Raw genomic sequence first — 22,931 nt, 5'->3', positions numbered from 1 at the left:
AGTAACTCGATTTGTATGTATCATTTTTCAACTTTTTTCTAAAGATAGTGTATAGAGAGATAGATAGATAGATACCATAGATACCATAGATAGAGATAGATATAGAGACAGACATAGAGATAGAGATATAGATAGATAGAGATGGATAGATATAGAGATAGATAGAGATAGATAGAGAGATAGATCAATAGAGAGATAGCTAGAGATAGAGAGCAATAGATGAATAGAGATAGATAGATAGAGATAGAGAGATAGAGATATATAGCGATAGATAGATAGAGATAGATTTATAGTGATAGAGAGATAGATTTAGAGATAGATCGATAGATAGATAGATGGGGGGGTTTCACATCCTATCCACTAGTCCAATAGGAATACACACAATATTGATAAGATAAAACATAATGCCTTTTCATATGTCGTCTGTACCCTTAGTGATCTAATGGATAGGATCCGACCCGTTCCTCGCCACGATCATGGTTTGATTCCTGGTGCATCCGATCTTATGCAATTGTGCTCAGTGATGTATTGTATATACAAATACAGTTGTTGGGGTGTTGGGTTTCCCTTAAGCACCAATTCCTGTGGTGTGTCTTGGGCAAGTACAGCCTGGTGGCGCCCATCCCTCTCTAGGCATACACATGTTTCCACCTAGTCTATAGTTATGGTTGGTTGGATCCTTTAACCATTACGGTTGTAGTGGCACTATTCCCTGTGGTGTGTTTTGGGCAAGTACAGCCTGGTGGTGCCCATCCCTCTCCAGGCCAACATATGTTTCTACCTGGTCTCTAGTTATGGTTCATTGGTCGGATTCCTTAACCAGTAAGGTGGTAGGGGCACTATTTCCTGTGGTGTGTCTTGGACAAGTACAGCCTGGTGGTGCCCATCCCTCTCCAGGCCAACATATGTTTCTACCTGGTCTCTAGTTATGGTTCGTTGGTCGGATTCCTTAACCAGTAAGGTGGTAGGGGCACTATTTCCTGTGGTGTGTCTGGGACAAGTACAGCCTGGTGGTGCCCATCCCTCTCCAGGCCAACATATGTTTCTACCTGGTCTCTAGTTATGGTTCGTTGGTCGGATTCCTTAACCAGTAAGGTGGTAGGGGCACTATTTCCTGTGGTGTGTCTTGGACAAGTACAGCCTGGTGGTGCCCATCCCTCTCCAGGCCAACATATGTTTCTACCTGGTCTCTAGTTATGGTTGGTTGGTCGGATCCCTTAACCATTAAGGTGGTAGGGGCACCATTTCCTGTGGTATGTCTTGGGCAAGTACAGCCTGGTGGTGCCCATCCCTCTCCAGGCCAACATATGTTTCTACCTGGTCTCTTGTTATGGTTGGTTGGTCGGATCCCTTAACCATTAAGGTGGTAGGGGCACCATTTCCTGTGGTATGTCTTGGGCAAAAACAGCCTGGTGGCGCCCATCCCTCTCCAGGCCTACACATGTTTACACCTGGTCTCTAGTTATGGTTGGTTGGATCCCTTAACCATTAAGGTGGTAGGGGCACTATTCCCTGTGGTGTGTTTTGGGCAAAAAGAGCCTGGTGGTGCCCATCTCTCTCCAGGCCAACACATGTTTACACCTGGTCTCTAGTTATGGTTGGTTGAATCCCTTAACCATTACGGTCGTAGTGGCACTATTCCCTGTGGTGTGTCTTGGGCAAAAACAGCCTGGTGGTGCCCATCCCTTTTCAGGCCTACACATGTTTACACCTGGTCTCTCGTGATGGCTGGTTGGATCCCTTAACCATTACGGTGGTAGGGGCACTAGTCCCTGTGGTGTGTCTTGGGCAAAAACATTCTGGTGGTGCCCATCTCTCTCCAGGCCAACATATGATTCCACCTGATCTTCTTTTTTTCAATTAGTGCAATTCTAATTCCACGATCATATTTCCGGCAGGGTACCCCTCAATATCTCATAGAGTAGTGCGGAAAATACGGTACCTAAATTTAGATGGCAAACAAAAAAAACGCTAATCAAAGTGCATGACAAGAACCAGCAGATCCACTGCACCTGCAGGCATGATTGAAGGTTCCTCAGACGTTCCTCAGACGTTACAATGAAGCAATTAGGACTTTCCGAATGCAGGGATTCAAAAAGCATCCGACGATGGCGGATGGGAGCATAATGAGGAGCAGATGTGCAGCCCTAGATGGAACGCGCAAACTCTTACCTCTGTGTGGGAAAGGTCGATAAACTCCTGGTTTAGAAGGATAATTCGGGGTTTGGTCACCTAATGACTTCCGACACATGTGTTGGGTTCAAATGGACACATGAGAATCTCATTGTAAGAATGTGGTACCATTAAAAACTGAAATTGGAACTAGAGACGAACAATAACCTGCAACCAAGTGGCTAGAGAAGGTAACAGTTAGAAAAGGGTGAAAAAAGCCCAAATCACCGGTCTCAGCGACGATAAATTGAAAGGTTCTGTTGTGCATGGGAGTGGTAAGATCTTAATCCCGAGTCAGGCCTGAAAAGTCAATGATTACATACGGGCCACTATTCTTTTTTTAAAATTATCCACCCGCCATTGTTCTTCTTTGTTTCTCAGGTCGTCTTAAGGACGTACAGCTTTGTAGTTTAAGTTCTGATTTTCAATCCATCAAAATGATGGACAGCTATTAAGTTTTCAAGTCAATGATGTCCCACAAGACGTGGGTTCTGACTCGGTCCTGTTTCCTGTTGGGATTTCCTGTCCGGTATTGTTCCCGTTTATTTTGTCCTGTTATTGTAACCTAGGGGCTGGAACTAACGATTATTTTCATTATTGATGAATCGGTTGATTATTTTTTTAGATGAATCCTTAAGATACCTTCGTAATGTCCGTTTTCCAGCATTGTGTTTTAAAACGGCAGCTTCCCATGATGCACCTGTCCTCTTGGGCGCGACACATTTAAAACAGACTCGTTTAATTCTTCTTCATTTATTGCTTTGTCTATCGAGTCAGACTGCGGATAAAAGCAATGTCGAGCATTTTACAAGGACTTCACCCAAGCACTTTTCAAACAAAACATTAAAATTCAAGCGTTTTCAAGGATTTCAAGCAACCGTACAAACCCTGTGAATGAGATGTGGGCCTATTTATTTTTGAATAAAACTGCCTGGCGGCTGAGTGGTGAGCGCATCCGCGGCACAGTTTCGAGGTCATGGAATTGAATCCTCCTGTGTGGGGTTTGCATGTTCTCCCCGTGCTTGCGTGGGTTTCTTCCAGGCACTCCAGTTTCCTCCCACATTCCAAAAACATGCATGTCAGGTAAATTGGCCGGTCTAAATTGTTCCTAGGTGTGAATGAGCGAGTGAATTGTCTGTCCCTGTGTGCCCTGCGACTGGCTGGCAACCAGTTCAGGGTGTCCCCTGCCCACTGCCCGAAAACAGCTGCGATGGGCTCTGGCACCCCCGTGACCCTACTGTGGATAAGCGGTGCAGATAATGGATGGATGGAGTGAACAGTTGTCTGTCCCTGTGTGCCCTGCGACTGGCTGGCAACCAGTTCGGGGTGTCCCTTACCCACTGCCTGAAGACAGCTGGGACGGGCTCCAGCACCCCCGCGACCCTACTGTGGATAAGCAGTGCAGATAATGGATGGATGGAGTGAACAGTTGTCTATATCTGTGTGCCCTGCAACTTGCTGGCAACCAGTTTGGGGTGTCCCCTGCCCACTGCCTGAAAACAGCTGGGATGAGCTCCGGCACCCCCGTGACCCTACTGTGGATAAGCGGTGCAGATAATGGATGGATGGAGTGAACAGTTGTCTATATCTGTGTGCCCTGCGATTGGCTGGCAACCAGTTGAGGGTGTCCCTTGCCCACTGCCCGAAGATAGCTGGGATGGGCTCCAGCATCCCCGCGACCCTAATGTGGATAAGCGGTGCAGATAATGGATGGATGGCGTGAACAGTTGTCTATCCCTGTGTGCCCTGCGACTGGCTGGCAACCAGTTCGGGTTGTCCCTTACCCACTGCCTGAAGACAGCTGGGATGGGCTCCAGCACCCCCGCGACCCTACTGTGGATAAGCGCTGCAGATAACGGATGGACGGATGGATATTTTGACCATTTTCGTTCGGCGGGTGGGATGAAAAAGCTCTTACCTCTGTCGGTGTCGTAGAGGTAGACAAACTTCTCCCACTTGTAGTGGTCCAAGAGGCTGAGGACGGCCCCGCGCAAGCGCGGGCGCATCTGGATGACGAACTGTGCGTCGGCATCGAGGGGGAAACTGGGCGTGATGAAGGACGTGTGCAGGGCCCCGCAGAAGGAGGTCAGCGTGTTCATGGATCTCCTGTCGTAGAAGCCGAAAATGGCGTAGACGCCCCGGGAGAACTGCGAGCAGACTGCCGGGACAGACAGAGACGGGCGTTACCGCGGGGACGTCCCGGGAGACCGGAATTAGCCTAGCTAGCGAACGCTGGTTGTGAATGGGGCCCAATACTGCTGACCTACATTTTCAATGTCCTTTTAAAGCATGGTAAATGGTAAATGGTCTGCATTTGTATAGCGCTTTTCAAGTCAGTGAAGACCTCCCAAAGCGCTTTACAATCTGCTTCACACTTACCCATTCACACACACACACTGACACACCAATAGGGAGTCTGCCTCCAAACGTTTTGAGGATAATCAAGATGCTAAATGGTAAATTGTCTGCATTTCTATAGCGCTTTTCAAGTCACGGAAGACCTCCCAAAGCGCTTTACAATGTGCTTCACACTGACCCATTCACACACACACACTCACACGCCAATAGGGAGTCAGCCATGCAAGACGCTACCTGCTTGCCCAAGGACACTTCAACATATAACACGGAGGAGCCGGGAATCGAACCTGCGATCTCTTGATCCCAAAAAGAGCGCTCTACCTCCTGAGCTAATGCAGCATGGGAAATTGGATAGCGCTAAGGATCGAATCTGGTACGATAATTAGTATCAAGAGGAGGTCGATAACCAATATTTGTAGCAGATATTCATTTACTGTAAGAGGGACAGAGGTAGGTAGGTAGGTAGGTAGGTGGGTAGGTAGGTAGGTAGCTGGGTAGGTAGGTAGCTAGGTAACTGGATTGGTAGCTGGGTAGGTAGGTAGGTAGGTAGGTAGGTGGGTAGGTAGGTAGCTGGGTAGGTAGCTGGGTAGGTAGGTAGTTAAGTAACTGGATAGGTAGCTGGGTAACTGGCTAGGTAGGTAGGTAGGTAGCTGGGTAGGTAGGTAGCTGTGAAGGTGGGTAGGTAGGTAGCTGGGTAGGTAGGTAGCTGTGAAGATAGGTAGGTAGGTATGTAGGTAGGTAGCTGGGCAGATAGGTAGCTGGGTAGGTAGGTAGCTAGGTAGCTGGGTAGGTAGGTAGCTAGGTAACTGGATAGCTAGCTGGGTAGCTGGCTAGGTAGGTAGGTAGGTAGCTGGGCAGGTAGGTAGCTGGGTAGGTAGGTAGTTAGCTGGGTAGGTAGGTAGCTGGGTAAGTAGCTGGGTAGGTAGGTAGCTAAGTAACTGGATAGGTAGCTGGGTAACTGGCTAGGTAGGTAGGTAGGTAGCTGGGTAGGTACGTAGCTGTGAAGGTGGGTAGGTAGGTAGGTAGCTGTGAAGATAGGTAGGTAGGTATGTAGGTAGGTAGCTGGGCAGATAGGTAGCTGGGTAGGTAGGTAGCTAGGTAGCTGGGTAGGTAGGTAGCTGGGTAAGTAGCTGGGTAGGTAGGTAGCTAAGTAACTGGATAGGTAGCTGGGTAACTGGCTAGGTAGGTAGGTAGGTAGCTGGGTAGGTAGGTAGCTGTGAAGGTGGGTAGGTAGGTAGGTAGCTGTGAAGATAGGTAGGTAGGTATGTAGGTAGGTAGCTGGGCAGATAGGTAGCTGGGTAGGTAGGTAGCTAGGTAGCTGGGTAGGTAGGTAGCTAGGTAACTGGATAGCTAGCTGGGTAGCTGGCTAGGTAGGTAGGTAGATAGCTGGCTAGGTAGGTAGGTAGGTAGCTGGGCAGGTAGGTAGCTGGGTAGGTAGGTAGCTGGGTAGGTAGGTAGCTAAGTAATTGAATAGGTAGCTGGGTAACTGGCTAGGTAGGTACGTAGGTAGCTGGGTTGGTAGGTAGGAAAAAAAGAAAAGAAATACCATTTCCGACAAAACGATTCCCAGGTCCTCAGTTTTTAGCCGACAACTCTTGAACGAAATCCATTCATAAAACCTCTCTCAATACTTAAATCACCCAATTGCGCAAAATAATTTTTTTACAGTCGGGAAAACTGAACCACAAAGCCCATTTTACAAAAGATAACATGCCTCATTTATTTTGATCACCTTTTGAACAGTTTTTGTACGGACGCCCGGAATACTAAAAAGGTTTTATGGACATGATTATTCCGGCGGAACGGAGACTTCATAATGAGAGTTTTTGTGGCGTTTTTGTGACTTCCGGTTTTAGAATTCTGCTTTAAATGGGTCAAAAATGTTGTAATTATTTGATAGGCTGCCCATTTTGACAAGGGTTATGCTAAGCTAATGCTAAAGAGAGACTAAATGACCTAGCTATAAATCCATATATCCAAATGTCTTGTCATTGGAGTAAGTTTTATTTTACGAATGTTTTTGTGTTTTGTGCAAGTTTCCGTGCACGTGTCGTTAGTTTTTGTGTGCGTGTTTACGTCGTTTTGTGTGTTGACGTACATTTTTATATGTTTTTACGTACGGTTTTATGTGAATTTACTGCGTTTTGTGCGTTTACGTATGTTTTTGAGCGTGTTAATATGTTTTTGTGGGTGTTTACGTACGTTTTGGTGCACGCTTTTACGTATTTATGTACATTTTATGTGTTTACGTTTGTTTTATGTGTTTGCGTACAATTTTGTGCGTGTTCACTATTTTTTTTCTGCGTGTTGACGTCGTTTTGTGGTTTGACGTACATTTTTATATGTTTTTACGTACGGTTTTGTGTGAATTTACTGCGTTTTGTGTGTTTACTTATGTTTTTGAGCTATTAATATGTTTTTGTGGGTGTTTACGTACGTTTTGTGCACGCTTTTACGTATTTTTGTACATTTTATGTGTTTACGTTTCTTTTATGTATTTGCGTACGATTTTGTGTGTGTTCACTATTTTTTTTGTGCGTGTTTACGTCGTTTTGTGTGTTGACGTACATTTTGATATGTTTTTACGTACGGTTTTATGTGAATTTACTGCGTTTTGTGTGTTTACGTATGTTTTTGAGCTATTAATATGTTTTTGTGGGTGTTTACGTACGTTTTGGTGCACGCTTTTACGTATTTTTGTACATTTTATGTGTTTACGTTTGTTTTATGTGTTTGCGTACGATTTTGTGCGTGTTCACTATTTTTTTTGTGCGTGTTGACGTAGTTTTGTGGTTTGACGTACATTTTTATAAGTTTTTACGTACGGTTTTGTGTGAATTTACTGCGTTTTGTGCGTTTACGTATGTTTTTGAGCTATTAATATGTTTTTGTGGGTGTTTACGTACGTTTTGGTGCACGCTTTTACGTATTTATGTACATTTTATGTGTTTACGTTTGTTTTATGTGTTTGCGTACGATTTTGTGTGTGTTCACTATTTTTTTTGTGCGTGTTGACGTAGTTTTGTGGTTTGACGTACATTTTTATAAGTTTTTACGTACGGTTTTGTGTGAATTTACTGCGTTTTGTGCGTTTACGTATGTTTTTGAGCTATTAATATGTTTTTGTGGGTGTTTACGTACGTTTTGGTGCACGCTTTTACGTATTTTTGTACATTTTATGTGTTTAAGTTTCTTTTATGTGTTTGCGTACGATTTTGTGTGTGTTCACTATTTTTTTTGTGCGTGTTTACGTAGTTTTGCGGTTTGACGTACATTTTTATATGATTTTACGTACGTTTTTATGTGAATTTACTGCGTTTTGTGCGTTTACGTATGTTTTTGAGCGTGTTAATATGTTTTTGTGGGTGTTTACGTACGTTTTGGTGCACGCTTTTACGTATTTTTGTACATTTTATGTGTTTACGTTTGTTTTATGTGTTTGCGTACGATTTTGTGTGTGTTCACTATTTTTTTTGTGCGTGTTTACGTCGTTTTGTGGTTTGACGTACATTTTTATATGTTTTTACGTACGGTTTTGTGTGAATTTACTGCGTTTTGTGTGTTTACGTATGTTTTTGAGCGTGTTAATATGTTTTTGTGGGTGTTTACGTACGTTTTGGTGCACGCTTTTACGTATTTATGTACATTTTATGTGTTTACGTTTGTTTTATGTGTTTGCGTACGATTTTGTGTGTGTTCACTATTTTTTTTGTGCGTGTTGACGTAGTTTTGTGGTTTGACGTACATTTTTATATGTTTTTACGTACGGTTTTATGTGAATTTACTGCGTTTTGTGTGTTTACGTATGTTTTTCAGCGTGTTAATATGTTTTTGTTGGTGTTTACGTACGTTTTGGTGCACGCATTTACGTATTTATGTACATTTTATGTGTTTAAGTTTCTTTTATGTGTTTGCGTACGATTTTGTGTGTGTTCACTATTTTTTTTGTGCGTGTTTACGTAGTTTTGTGGTTTGACGTACATTTTTATATGTTTTTACGTACGGTTTTATGTGAATTTACTGCGTTTTGTGTGTTTACGTATGTTTTTGAGCGTGTTAACATGTTTTTGTGGGTGTTTACGTACGTTTTGGTGCACGCTTTTACGTATTTATGTACATTTTATGTGTTTACGTTTGTTTTATGTGTTTGCGTACGATTTTGTGTGTGTTCACTATTTTTTTTGTGCGTGTTTACGTAGTTTTGTGGTTTGACGTACATTTTGATATGTTTTTACGTACGGTTTTATGTGAATTTACTGCGTTTTGTGCGTTTACGTATGTTTTTGAGCTATTAATATGTTTTTGTGGGTGTTTACGTACGTTTTGGTGCACGCTTTTACGTATTTATGTACATTTTATGTTTCTTTTATGTATTTGCGTACGATTTTGTGTGTGTTCACTATTTTTTTGTGCGTGTTTACGTAGTTTGACGTACATTTTTATATGTTTTTACGTACGGTTTTGTGTGAATTTACTGCGTTTTGTGTGTTTACGTATATTTTGGGCGTGTTAATATGTTTTTGTGGGTGTTTACGTACGTTTTGGTGCACGCATTTACGTATTTATGTACATTTTATGTGTTTACGTTTGTTTTATGTGTTTGCGTACGATTTTGTGTGTGTTCACTATTTTTTTTGTGCGTGTTTACGTCGTTTTGTGGTTTGACGTACATTTTTATATGTTTTTACGTACGGTTTTATGTGAATGGTGAGTTTTGTGTGTTTACGTACGATTTGGAGTGTTTCCTTATATTTTTTAGCGCGTTAACGTCGTTTTTTGTGCGCGTTTCCGCTCGTGATTGTTTGCGTGTTTACGTATGTTTTATGTGTTTGCGTACGTTTTGTGCGTGTTTTACATACAGTTTTATGTGAATTTAGGTGGAGGCCATGTGGGGAGTTCCTGGCCTGCCCACGGGGAGTGGCCGACACGCCGGCTTGTGAAAAGAACTTCAAAAGACAGATCTTAAGAAGAGATGGGAGATCGATCGTGAGAGGGAGGCTCGACGAAGACTAATTCGGCTAAATTCCATGGAATTCACTTAGTTAATTACCGTATTTCCCGCACTATAAGGCGCACCTAAAAGCCTTTATTTTTTTCAAAAGCTGACCATGCGCCTTATAATACAGTGCGCCTTATATAAGGATCAATATTAAGTCGCAAAGTCTTGCAACTTATGCAAGCAGCAGCCGACTCGATTTTCCCCCGAACGCCAAGTAGTCCGCGGTGTATGCTGGGATTTATATACCGGCGTTTCATTGGCTAACCAATGTGTCAATCATCATTTGAATCGATCACTATTGGCTAAAGTTATTCGGAGGTCAAGGGGGCGGATCCTTTTGATCATTTACAGGCTCGCATAGGCTAAGGGGCAAAACAAAGCCTGCAATTGGCCGAAAAAGATGATTGTGAATAGCAAGTTTGGTTGTCTACGGCATAAAGAAAACATGTTTTACCATTCTATATTTGTAAATATTTTACTCTCCTGGATTTACTACACTCACGGATATAAGAGGTTGCACATTATTATTGAACACAACGACTTCGGTGAGCTACTCCGGCTATACATTTTCCGAGTATCTTGTTTCAGACTGAACTCGATGTTCATGTGATAAGCAGATAATGGATGGAATGGAGTGTCAATTTTTAAATTAAACTCAATTCCAAGTGTTTAATGTCATATGCACAGTAAAATTGCGAGCGAAAAAGAAAATAGAAACTAAGGAATGGTTGGCATTTTTTGAATCTCAAGACTTTAACCTTCCGAATGATATTTGGAATGATGCATTTGAGTGACATCGTACGGACACCGCATCCGCACGTGTTCTCGACACGTATTTGCGTCTCTGCAAGCTTTGGGAATGTTAAGGGGGTAATAAGTTGGACTGAACCATCTGACTGTTTTGTCCACATTCCCATTGTAGCGCCTTATAATCCGGTGCGCCTTATGTATGGAAGATATAGGACCAAAAACTATTTTTCAGGGTGCGCCCTATAACCCGATGTGCCCTATAGTGCGGAAAATACGGTACTTTAAGAAAAAAAAACTGCCCCCGTGTGGAAATGCCAGTCTCTTGCCCATATTTTCCCTAGATTAAGAAAAGAGCATGCATTGTTGGGTGCATGAAGTTTATGTTTGGTTAATGGAGTCAGATAACTCATTCGAACAATTTGGTAAACTCTACATTTGTAATAATTTTTTCCCCTAACACTAATAAAAGAATGATGTCTTCCGTTCGGATGGGAAGAGAAAGGAAAAGTGTCAGAGGAGGTTTTCACACTTGAGGTTAGAAGACTCAAGTGTGCCATCTCGCACCAAAACGTGAGAAAAAGCGGCTCGTCTTTTTCCTCAAGATGGAAATTAATGTAATGTTGGGAATGAATATAACCTGCTTATTGGGGGTATTAGCGGTTCAGTGTCTTACCCAAGGACACTTCCACATGTAACACGGACGAGCCTGGATTCGAACCGGGATCCCTTGATCCCAAGACGAGCGCTCTACCTCCTGAGCTACTGCCGCCCCGAGCTCTCTCCTATTAGCCATCTTTTCCATGCATAATGGCGTGCCGACTCCTCCCATGGGTGTGCCAAGGAAGCCCCCCCTGGGCGTCGCGATATCTGGAATACTCAAAACAACACCGAGCGTTTCTACGTCATCAGGGCCTTTCTGCATCTGGATGGATTATCTTATCCTGTAAACAACATTTTCCACCAGGGTGCCCTGACCTCGCACCACAGCATTAAATGTCATTCGTAGTCGATCGTATAAGATCCTTTATAGTCCAATGTCTAAAATCCTTCAGTAAGAGACTCAAAAGTTAAGAAGAAGAAGCAGAAGGTTGGTCGGAAGGAGACACGAAGAAGCAGATGCTACCTGTCCTCTATTGTTGAGAGGACACAGATCCTGTTTTTGGGGTCATACACAACCTGTCCTATTTCTACACAAGCGGGAGGTCTCTCGTGTGTTTCCCATAAATAACGAAGCCATGATCTTCTTTTCCCAAACGACTCTTTTGAAGGTTTTGCCCTACATCCTGATTTGAAGCAACACTGAGTCCAACAATGGTTCAGTCCATTATGACTATTGCACATTTTTATTACCGTTCACAGTATAGGTGTCGTCTTGGCCTACCCCGTTTTGGCAGTAGGTCGCTAGGAAATGTCATTGAATTATGTGTGGCCCTCAAAGTATCATCATGGGGACCGCAATTGGCCCCTGGGTCATGGGTTCGAGACCCCTGCCCTAAATAGAAGCTCATTAAATTGTGTATGTTCAATGTTGAAAGTAATAAGGTGTGTTTTAGTCTCTGAGTCAATGTATTTTGTCTTTTTCCATTGCAGCGGGGCCTCAAACTATCATCATGGGGGCCGCAATTGGCCCCTGGGTCATGGGTTGGACACCCCTACTCTAAATGGAAGCTCATTAGGTTATGTATGTTCACTGTTGAAAGTAGTAAGGTCCGTTTTTGTCTCTGAGTCTACCTATTTTGTCTTTTTCCATTGCAGGGGGGCCACAAAGTATCATCATGGGGGCCGCAATTGGCCACCGGGTCATGGGTTCGAGACCCATGCTCTAAATAGAAGTTTATTAAATTACATATGTTCACTGTTGAAAGTAATAAGGTCAGTTTTCGTCTCTGAGTCAACGTATTTTGTCTTTTTCCATTGCAGGGGGCCCTCAAACTTTCATCATGGGGGCCACAATTGGCCCCTGGGTCATGGGTTTGAGACCCCTACTCTAAATGGAAGCTTATCAAATTATGTATGTTCACTGTTGAAAGTAATAAAGTGTGTTTTGGGCAATTTGAGTCTACATATTTTGTCTATTTCCATTGCAGAGGGGCCTCAAACTATCATCATGGGGGCCACAATTGGCCACGGGGTCGCAGGTTCAAGACCGCTGCTCTAAATGGAAGCTCATTAAATTAGGGTTAGGGTCCCTGCTTTAAATGGAAGCTCATTAAACTATGTATGTTCGGTGTTGAGATACTTTTGAATGAAAACCCATAGAACACACCCCAAAACTCCATCAAACCACTCAGAGCAGTTTGATTGGGTGAGCGGTAGAAGTGGGCGGATCTCGGCACACAGCGTTCGCTCCCTCGCCCGTTGTGGTCGGCGTCACAGGTAAATACGACAAACTGCTTATCGTTTGCAGTATTTGGTGACATTTTTACAAAGGAACTTTGCTTGCACCTTGTTTTGAAAGCATTATTTAGGACAGTCAAAATGAATTGTTGAATGTGGTCTTATATATATGGTGTGGCTCTCTTAATTTTTTTCTGAATATATTTTCTTTTATGGCTCTTTGTGTCGAAAAGGTTCCCCGCCCCTAATTTAAAGCCATAAAACGAATATTAAGATAATAAGAATTAATGTACATTAAAAATCTATTTCTCCCTCTTTCTTGCACTCTCTTTCTCGCTCTAACTTTCTCTGTTTCTCAGCAACTTTTTTTTTCTTTCTTTCTTTCTTGCTTACTTTTTCTTTCCTTTGTTTCTTTCTTTCTCACTAACTTTTTTTCTTTCTTTCTTCACTACTTTCTTTCTCTCTTTCCTACTAGCTTTTTCTTTTCTTTCTTTCCCTCTCGCTAACTTTTTCTTTTCTTTCTTTTTCTCTCATTAACTTTTTCTTTTCTTTCTTTCTCTCTCACTATTTTTTTCTTTCTTTCTCTTTTCTTTATCTCTCTCTCTATTTCTCTTTCTATCTTTCTCATTCTCATTTGCTTCATTCTTTTTTCTTAATTTCCTTCTCTTTCTCTCTCTATGTTGCTCTCTTCCTGGTGCTCATTTTTTTCTCTCTTTCAGCCTTTTTCTCTTCTCTCATTAGTTTGACTTTTCTCTCTTTTAGTTCGTCCCTTCTTTCTTTCTTTTTCTGTCCTTGTCTTTCTTTCTCTTTCCTTCTTTCCTTATATCTCTCTTTCTCTAACTCTCTCCTCTTCATTTTTTTCTATTTCTCTATCTTTCTCCCTCATCCATTCTCATTCATTCTCTTTCCCTCTCTCCTTTACTCTATTCTTCTTTTTTCTTAATTTCCTTCTCTTTCTCTCTCCATTTATCTGTCTTGCTCATTTTTTTCTCTCTCTCTCTGTCTTTTTCTCTTCTCTCATTATTTTGAATGTTCTCTCTTTTAGTTCGCCCCTCCTTTCTTTCTTTCTCTTTCTTTCCATTTCCTCTAATGTGCTCTCTCTCTATTCCTCTCCCTTGTTCTTTCTCTTTTTCTCTCACTCTTTCCTTCTCTCTCCATTTCTTTCCCTCTCTTCTCTTAAATTTTCTCGTCCGGTGAGATATTGCTTGTAGCACGTGGCCCCCGGCTGGGATCAGTTCCCCCCCTTTCTTTCTTTCTCTCTCTTTCTCTTTCTTTCCATTTCTTCTATTGTTCTTTCTCTTTTTCTCTCACTCTTTCCTTCTCTCTCCATTTCTTTCCCTCTTTTCTCTTAAATTTTCTCGTCCGGTGAGATATTGCTTGTAGCACGTGGCCCCCGGCTGGGATCAGTTCCCCCCCCTTTATTTCTTTCTCTCTCTTTCTCTTTCTTTCCATTTCTTCTATTGTTCTTTCTCTTTTTCTCTCACTCTTTCCTTCCCTCTCCATTTTTTTCCCTCTCTTCTCTTAAATTTTCTCGTCCGAGCCCGGTGAGATATTGCTTGTAGCACATGGCCTGGGATCAGTTCTACACCCCCTTTATTTCTTTCTCTCTCTTTCCATTTCTTCTATTGTTCTTTCTCTTTTTCTCTCACTTTTTCCTTCTCTCTCCATTTTTTTCCCTCTCTTCTCTTAAATTTTCTCGTCCGGTGATATGTTGCTCGTAGCACGTGGCCCCCGGGGCTGGGATGAGTTTGACACCCCCTGCACACACAGCGGAGCAAATTGTTCCAAAGCGGCCGGCAAAGAATACGCGTCTCCCCCCTCAGGCGGGAGCGTCGTCTACTCCCCACTTTAGATAATTTTCACAAAACGCGGACTCGCCGCCTGTTTACCCAATGCTCGGATTATCCCGGAAATCAGACGGGGCCCGAGGCGGTCCGAGCTTAGCAAACTAGCATCCACTTCATTTTTTTTCTCTTTTTTTCTTCTTTTTTTCCCTTTTTTTCTCCACTGCAGCAAAAGTGAAAAGGAGATGAGTGCGCCACCTACGCCGACTTTTCATGCTCAGCCGTACGATCGCCGCGAAAAGGAGGCGGAGAAAGCGGGATGAGAAGTGCTCGAAAAGAATTGTTTTAGATCATGTCGAGGATAAAATGCACAACTGATTCAGGAACCGTCCGATATCGGAAAACTAAAATGTGGCGTGAAAAGCCATACAACAAATAGATATATGGAATAGATAGATATATAGAGATAAATAGAGATGAGATGAGAGAGAGAGATCGAGAGAAAGAGAGAGATTGAAAGATAAAGAGATAGATAGATAAAAAGATAGAGATAGAGAGATAGAGAAAGATAGATAGATAGATAGAATGGATAGATAGAGTTTGATAGATAGAATGGATGGATGATAGACATAGATAGATGGATAGAATGGATGGAATGGATAGATAGAATGGATAGATAGATAGAGTTTGATAGATAGAATGGATGGAATAGATGTCTAGATAGATGTCTAGATAGATAGATAGATAGATAGATAGATAGATAGATAGATAGATAGAATGGATGGAATGGATGGAATGGATAGATAGAATGGAGAGAATGGATAAATAGAATGGATAGAGATAGATAGATGGATAGATAGAATGGATGGATGATAGACATAGATAGATAGATAGATAGAATGGATGGAATGGATGGAATGGATAGAGTTTGATAGATAGAATGGATGGAATAGATAGATAGATAGATGTCTAGATAGATAGATGGAATGGATAGATAGAGATAGATAGAGATAGAATGGATGGAATGGATAGATGGAAACTGAAAACCCAACTCTGACACGTTTTTAACTCTCTCTCTCTCTCTCTCTCTTTCTCTTTTCCACCCCTTTTCTCCCACTCTCTGTGTCTCTCTTTTTCTCTTCCTTTGTTGCTCTTTGTCTCTTTCTCTCTCTGTGTCTTTTTAACCTCTTTTGCTCTAACTTCCTTTTTCCCTTTTCTCTTTCGCTCTTCCTACCCTTCGCGCTTTCTTTTCTCTTTTCTCTCCTTCTGTCTTTCTATTTCTCTTTGGATTTCTTTCTTTCTCTCCCTTTTTTTTTTTTTATTCCTCTCTCACGACTTTTTATCTTTTGTTTCTCACGCTCCCTCCCTCTCTCTCTTTTTCTTTCTTTGTCCCGGCCTCTCTCTTCTTTCCCTCTTTCTCTTATTTCTTTATCTCTCTTTTTCTTTCTCTTTAATCTACTCGTCCGGCCCCCGACAGAATGTTTGTTCTATGGTGTGGCCCCAGAGTTCAAACGAGTTGGACACCCCTGATCTAGGACCTGGTTCCAGTGACATTGGCGAGAATGGATTTTTTTTCCCTTTTTTCCACGAGGGGACAAAAAGGGATCAGGAATCGGGTCACGTGGATCGATCCCCGAAACGTCAATGGCGCTCGCCGGCGGCCATTTGTCAACGAGCGTTATCAAGCGACCCCGGCTAGAGGACGAAACGCGGTTTTTGTTCTTACGAAAGCTCAGGGATGAGTAACTCGATCGCTCCGGGTGAGAATAAAAATGTGCGGCCCCCCCCCAAAAACATTCAAAACAACCGGCGGGCCGAGTGACACAAAGCGGATGACTAAAAAAGGAAAGAGAAAGAGAGAGAAAGAATGAGCATGAGACAAATAAAAAGGAATGAGAAAAAGAGTGAGCTTGAGAAAAAAAGAAAATCAGGAAATGAGAAAGAGAATGAGAAAAAGAGAACAATAAATAGGAAAGAGAGAAAGAGTGAGCATGAGAAAAAAAGAAAAATAAAGGGAAAGAGAAAGAGAGAAAAAAGTGAGCATGAGACAAAGAGAGAAACATAAAAAGGAATAAGAAAAAGAGTGAGCATGAGAAAAGGAGAATAAAAGGGAAAGAGAAAAAAAGTGAGCATGAGAAAAAGAGGAACAAAGGTAAAGAGAGAGAGAGAGAGAGAGAGAGAAAGAATGAGCATGAGACAAAGAGAGACAAATAAAAAGGAATGAGAAAAAGAGTGAGCTTGAGAAAAAAAAGAAAATAAGGGAATGAAAAAGAGAGAATGAGAAAAAGAGAACAATAAATAGGAAAAAGAGAAAGAGTGAGCATGAGAAAAAGAGAAAAATAAAGGGAAAGAGAAAGAGAAAGAATGAGCATGAGACCAAGAGAGACAAATAAAAAGGAATGAGAAAAAGAGTGAGCTTGAGAAAAAAATGAAAATAAGGGAATGAGAAAAGAGAGAGAATGAGAAAAAGAGAATAAAAGGGAATGAGAGAAAAAGAGTGATCATGAAAAAAAGAGAAACATAAAGGGAAAGAGAGAGAGAGAAAGAGAGAGAGAAAAAAGAATGAGCATTAGACAAAGAGAGAAAAATAAAAAGGAATGAGAAAGAGAAAGTGAGCTTGAGAAAAAAAAGAAAATAAGGGAATGACAAGAGAGAAAACGAGTGAGCATTAGAAAAAAAGAGAAAAAGTAAGGGAATGAGACATAGAGAAAGAGAAAAAGAGTGGGAATTTGAAAAAGAAACAAAAAACATAAAGAAGAACGAGAGAGAGAGAGAGAATTCGTTTAAAACAGGAAATTCCAGGCTTGTTTCACCTGAGTGTAAATGTCAGCGAATGTTATTATTAATCGCCTTGGGCTGCCAAGTAATAACATTCTTCTCGGCGCGAAACATTTGGATGTCAGGCCGACCCCGACGAGTTTCTTGGAAATTGTGTCACTTCGGAAAATCGAAACAAGAAAAAAATACCAAAATTAAAAAGTAGAGAAAAGCTGAGGAAAAAAAAGAGCGGGAAAAATTTAGAAAAAAAGCCAGAAGAAAAGAAAGAAGCAAATAAAGGGAAAAAGTTAATAGAGAACCAAAAAAGCAAGAAAAAAGTAACAGCTAGGAAAAAATAAACACAATGAGAATACACGGGTTCCCCTGACGCTGTGTTCTAAATGCGGTATTTTGAAGTCGAGTCGAAGTAGAACGAATTTGAGTAAAGTTAGTAGAGTTTGTCGAGAACCGGCTTCTTCGGCTCGGCTCACTAAAGAGAACCGGCTCTTTCGAGTCCTAAACGGCTCTTCAGGTTGTTTTTGCTTCTTTCATCCCTACACGACCAAATATGATGTAAAATTGTGCACAAAATGACTTAAAGGAAGGGGGAATAGAACAAAAAGAAAAAAATACCAAAATGAAAAAGTAGTGAAAAGCTGAGAAAAACAAAAACAAAAGGAAGAGAAAAAAGAAGGAAAATTTCAGAAAAAGAGCCAGAAAAAACGAAAAGAAAGAAACAAAGTAAAAAAAGTAAATAGAGAACAAAAAAAAGTAAGAACTAGGAAAAAATAAACACAATGAGATATAGAAAAAAAATGAGTCAATTCATTCTAAAGAGAAAATTAATTTTGCATTGCCGGAAACTCCGCAAAACGTCAAGTTTTGGACATGTTTGATCATGACTCAGTTGCCACACTGGGGATTGCCGTTGCTCGCTGTTGTTTCGAGGGTTCCTCACCGACTTTGTGTGAAGGCTCAGACCCCTGGGAGGGAAATTTAGAGGGAACGTGACTTACAGGCGTGTGTGACGGAGAAGCTGTCGGAGGACTCCAAGTTGTCCACGTTGTAGTTGAGGATGAAAGGTTTCTCGCTGGCGTTTTGGTTGGTGTTGTACAGCTGCACCGCGAACCTGAAGGCGCTGTGTTCCTGCACCGTCCAGCGCGTGAAGAGACCGCCTGTCAGGCCGTCGCCAAGGAGAGATATATGTCAACGCTCAAAAAAGACCAAGAGTAGAAAACAAAAAATAAAGGGAAGAAAAGAGAAAAGGGAAGAAAAAAGGAAAACAAAAGAGGGAAAGAAAGGAGGATGGGAATGAAGAAATGAAAGAGGAAGGGAAGAAAGAAAGACGTGAAGAAGGGAAGTCGACAGAAAGGAAGGGAAGAAAGAAAGGAAAGGAAGGGAAGGGAAGGGAAAAAGAAATGAAAGAGGAAGGAAGGTAAGAAAGACGTGAAGAAGGGAAGTAGACAGAAAGAAGGTACAAAAAAAGGGAAGAAAGAAAGAAAAGAGGATGGGAATGAAGAAATGAAAGAGGAAGGGAAGAAAGAAAGACGTGAAGAAGGGAAGTCGACAGAAAGGAAGGGAAGAAAGAAAAGAAAAATGAAGGCAAGAAAGAAAGGAAAGGAAGGGAAGGGAAGGGGAAAAGAAATGAAAGAGGAAGGAAGGTAAGAAAGACGTGAAGTAGGGAAGTAGACAGAAAGAAGGTACAAAAAAAGGGAAGAAAGAAAGAAAAGAGGATGGGAATGAAGAAATGAAAGAGGAAGGGAAGAAAGAAAGACGTGAAGAAGGGAAGTCGACAGAAAGGAAGGGAAGAAAGAAAGACGTGAAGAAGGGAAGTCGACGGAAAGGAAGGGAAGAAAGAAAAGAAAAATGAAGGCAAGAAGGAAATGAAAAATGAAGGGAAAAAGAAATGAAAGAGGAAGGGAAGAAAGAAAGACGTGAAGAAGGGAGGTAGACAGAAAGGAAGGGAAGAAAGAAATAAAAAAGGAAGGGAAGAAGGAAATAAAAGAGAAAGGGAAGAAAGAAAGACATGAAGAAGGGAAGTAGACAGAAAAAAGGTACAAAGGAAGGGAAGAAAGAAAGAAAAGAGGATGGGAATAAAGAAATGAAAGTGGAAGGGAAGAAAGAAAGACGTGAAGAAGGGAAGTAAACAGAAAGAAAGGGAAGAAAGAAATGAAAAAGGAAGGGAAGAAGGAAATGAAAAATGAAGGGAGGAAGGAAGGGAAAAAGAAATGAAAGAGGAAGGGAGGTAAGAAAGACGTGAAGAAGGGAAGTAGACAGAAAGAAGGTTGAAAACAAGGCAAGAAAGAAAGAAAAGAGGATGGGAATACAGAAATGAAAGAGGAAGGGAAGAAAGAAATGAGGAAGGGAAGTAGACAGAACGAAGGTACAAAAAAAGGCGAGAAAGAAAGACAAGGGGATGGGAATAAAGAAATGAAAGAGGAAGGGAAGAAAGAAAGATGTGAAGAAGGGAAGTCGACAGAACGAAGGTACAAAGAAAGGCGAGAAAGAAAGAAAAGGGGATGGGAATAAAGAAATGAAAGAGGAAGGGAAGAAAGACGTGAAGTAGGGAAGTAGACAGAAAGACGGTACAAAGAAAGGGAAGAAAGAAAGAAAAGAGGATGGGAATAAAGAAAGGAAAGAGGAAGGGAAGAAAGAAAGAAGTGAAGTAGACCGAAAGAACGTACAAAGAAAGGGAAGAAAGAAAGAAAAAAGGATGGGAATACAGAAGTGAAAGAGAAAGGGAAGAAAGAAAGATGTAAAGAAGAAATGAATTGGAAAGAAAGAAGGTACAAAGAAGAAGAAAGAAAGTAAAGAGGATGGGAATACAGAAGTGAAAGAGGAAGGGAAGAAAGAAAGAAATGAAAAAGGAAGGTAAGAAGAAAATGAAAGAGGAAGGGAAGAAAGAAAGGAAAGGAAGGCAAAAAGAAATGAAAGAGGAAGGGAAGTAAGAAAGAAGTCAAGAAGAAATGAATTGAAAAGAAAGAAAGTACAAAGAAAGGGAAGGAAGCAAGGAAAGAGGAATAAAGAAAGAAATCCAGAGGAAGAAACAAAGAAACAAACGGAAGAAAGAAATAAAAAAGAAGGTACAAAGAAAGAAGGTAAGAAGAAAGAAAGAAAGGAAAAATGAAAAAAGATGAGAAGAAATAAAGATAGGAAACCAAGGGAAGATGAAAGCGAGAAAGGATTGAAAACAGATATAAAAGACTGGAGACAGATATCAGACAGAACGAGATAGACGGGAACGATACCAGACACCGAAATCAAAACCGGACAAAACAGACGGGATCGATTCTGGACGGGATACACAAACGGGTAACCGGACAGAGTCAAAACCCACGCCTTCCGGGCGCAAAGGTTTGTTGATGGACTGACAAAAGGTGAGTGAGAGTACTGAGCTTAAATAGAAGGGTCCTTTTGAAGGATGTTATCCAGCGCGTTTTTTTTGGTTGATAATTTTGCTGCTAACACATACTTTGTGCTATTTTGAGATGTTTCTATCAATAAGCTATGACATTCCCAACACCATGCTCGACACAAATATATATATATATACCGGTATGTATTTTTTTGCTTTTTGTCATTCATTTATAGCACAGAAGAGTTCATTATTTTTCCCAATTCTTTTTGTACATCTGTAAATATTTGAATTTATATTTCACATATTTTGCAGGGATCCGTTTGGGAGCTGGAGCCACCATCCGCGTCATTTTTACACACTTTTTAAAATCAATTTTCTTCATTTAAAAGCACGCTTTATCTGGTCAAACTGCCAGGAAACTCGGCAATGGGAATCATTTCAAGCATTTTCCAGCACTTAGCCCAAAATTCAAGTATTTTCCTGACCTTGAAAACAGAACTTTTACAATTCAAGCATTTTCTAGGATTTCAAGCATCCATACAAACCCTGGATATTCCTGTTTTGAAGTATTATTTTCCTTTTCCTACTTTGCTCCTGATGTTATATACAATATTTGAAATATTTAAAAAAGGTGGGCGTATTAATATATACGGCACCTGTCTTTCTAGTTTGTGTGTGAACATTCTATACTGTATCTCAAGAACTTTGATATTTTTATTGTTTCCATTTAATAAGGTTGGTGTAAAGTGTAAAGAAGAGGCGAGACATTTCTTTTGAAACGAAAGTGGAATAAGAAAGCTTAATGCGGTTGAGAAAATCGTCGGAACGCTTTTTTTCGGCCACTTTTTACAACGGAGGAGGAAGTCACCTACGTTTTGAATCTCATCTTCCAAAAGTAAGTTAAACTTCACTTTATTTCTCCATATTGGGCATATTTTTTTAAGCTTGTTTTTTTTAAAAAAACTAAATATAAATCAAATGACTCTGTTTGGATTTATTTTCATTTTGTTTCTGTTGCATTTTATGTTCGTTTTGCCGGAGATCAAAGAGATCAAAGCCAGGAGAGAAAGCTTACCACGTGGTGTGAGTCATCATTATTTTTTTTTCATATTGTGTTTCTTTTGTCTTTTATTAGCATATTTGGTATTGGAGTCATCCAAAAGTCATTGAAAGTAATCCAGTTAAAGTAACCCTACCCAAACCTGATTGTATGTCAACTGAAAAGAAAACTTTGATATATTTAGAGCAGTCTCCAGCGTGCTGCTGACGATGTTGAGAACCAGCGGAGGTGCTAACCCCATGGTGTGTGTATGTTGTGTCACTCGTTGCAACGTAACTGAAATAAAAGCCTCATCATCTAGTCCAGCCTGAATGTGGATCCTTGGTGGGACAGATAAACCACAATAATGTGTAACTGCGGTGTATTGTAGTCGTGCTTGACATAAGGAGAACACATTAGTTTGAAACAGGAAATTCCAGGCTTGTTTCTCCCGAGTGTAAATGTCAACGAATGTTATTATTAATCGCCTTGGGCTGCCAAGTAAAAACATTCTTCTTGCCATGGAACATACGGTCAAGCCAGGAATTTGGATGTCATGCCGAACCCAACGAGTTCCTCGGAAATTGTGTCACTTCGGAAAATCGAAACAGGACGAAAACATTTAGAAAAAACATTGTCAATTCCCGGATAGGATGCACATGGAGGGAAAAACAAGGGCGTCATCGCCAGGGGACGCGCTAAGTAACACGAGATGTTGTCTGAGGATATAAAAAAGCTGATTGTCTCTTAGACGAATGAGAACTCTTGTTTTAAACTCTGAGGAATAAAAATAAGCGCCATATCTTTCTGAATTCATGTGACTTGACTGTTCTGTAGTCACCCTATCTGACGTCATTCTCCATTTTAATCCTGCAAGAGGCTGCACCCCCCACGACCCCCCCAGCATGCATTTCGCACGCAAAGTTGAAAGCGTGCACGCCGACTCCGGATCGATTCCGCGGGACGCGCGAGTGGTGCTCAACTTACCGATGTTGATCTGGTTGGGGAAGGCAGCCGTCGCCTCTTTGCACGTACACCAGCAAAGTGCGGCTACTATTCCCGGCCACATTTTCCCGCTGCGGCTACTGAGGATGAGCGAGGAGAGCGGCGCACCATGAACGCTAGAAAAAGAAAAAAGAGAAAAAAAAAAGAAAGAAACTGAGAGAAATCCACGCGTCGCGGTGCAGTGCGCACGCCCACGGATGCGTCCTGCTGAAGATTGCGAAAAAACTGAAGACGGTTTTGTTGTTTGGCCGGAGGAGGTGCTGATGCGCGAGGAGGAAAAAAAGGAAAAAAAGGAAGAAAAAAAAGGAGAAGAGCTCCTGCTCCGTGGGCGAAGAGCGCTCGAATGACGCAGAGAGAGGAAAAAGAAGCGAG

General features: G+C 41.4%; 1 protein-coding gene across 4 annotated transcripts in view; it reads right to left on the bottom strand.

Annotated features, from left to right (window-relative positions):
* Positions 1–22,931, bottom strand: part of gria3a (glutamate receptor, ionotropic, AMPA 3a) — a 118,141-nt gene extending 95,210 nt beyond the window's left edge. For all 4 annotated transcript variants that reach the window (XM_088321331.1, XM_088321332.1, XM_088321334.1 and 1 more), the window contains exons 1-3: positions 22,542–22,931; positions 18,174–18,332; positions 4,091–4,330 (exon numbers count right to left, since the gene is read on the bottom strand). In XM_088321331.1, the coding sequence (XP_088177457.1) occupies positions 4,091–4,330; positions 18,174–18,332; positions 22,542–22,623 (481 nt within the window). In that variant the 5' untranslated portion in view covers positions 22,624–22,931. The remainder of the gene's footprint in view (positions 1–4,090; positions 4,331–18,173; positions 18,333–22,541) is intronic.

Source organism: Urocampus carinirostris, chromosome 17 (assembly GCF_059441175.1).
Source record: "Urocampus carinirostris isolate Australia breed hairy pipefish chromosome 17, RoL_Ucar_1.0, whole genome shotgun sequence".
Classification (NCBI taxonomy): Eukaryota; Metazoa; Chordata; class Actinopteri; order Syngnathiformes; family Syngnathidae; genus Urocampus; species Urocampus carinirostris.
The sequence above is the reverse complement of the archived record's forward strand: the minus strand, read 5'-3'. Positions and strand labels throughout refer to the sequence as shown.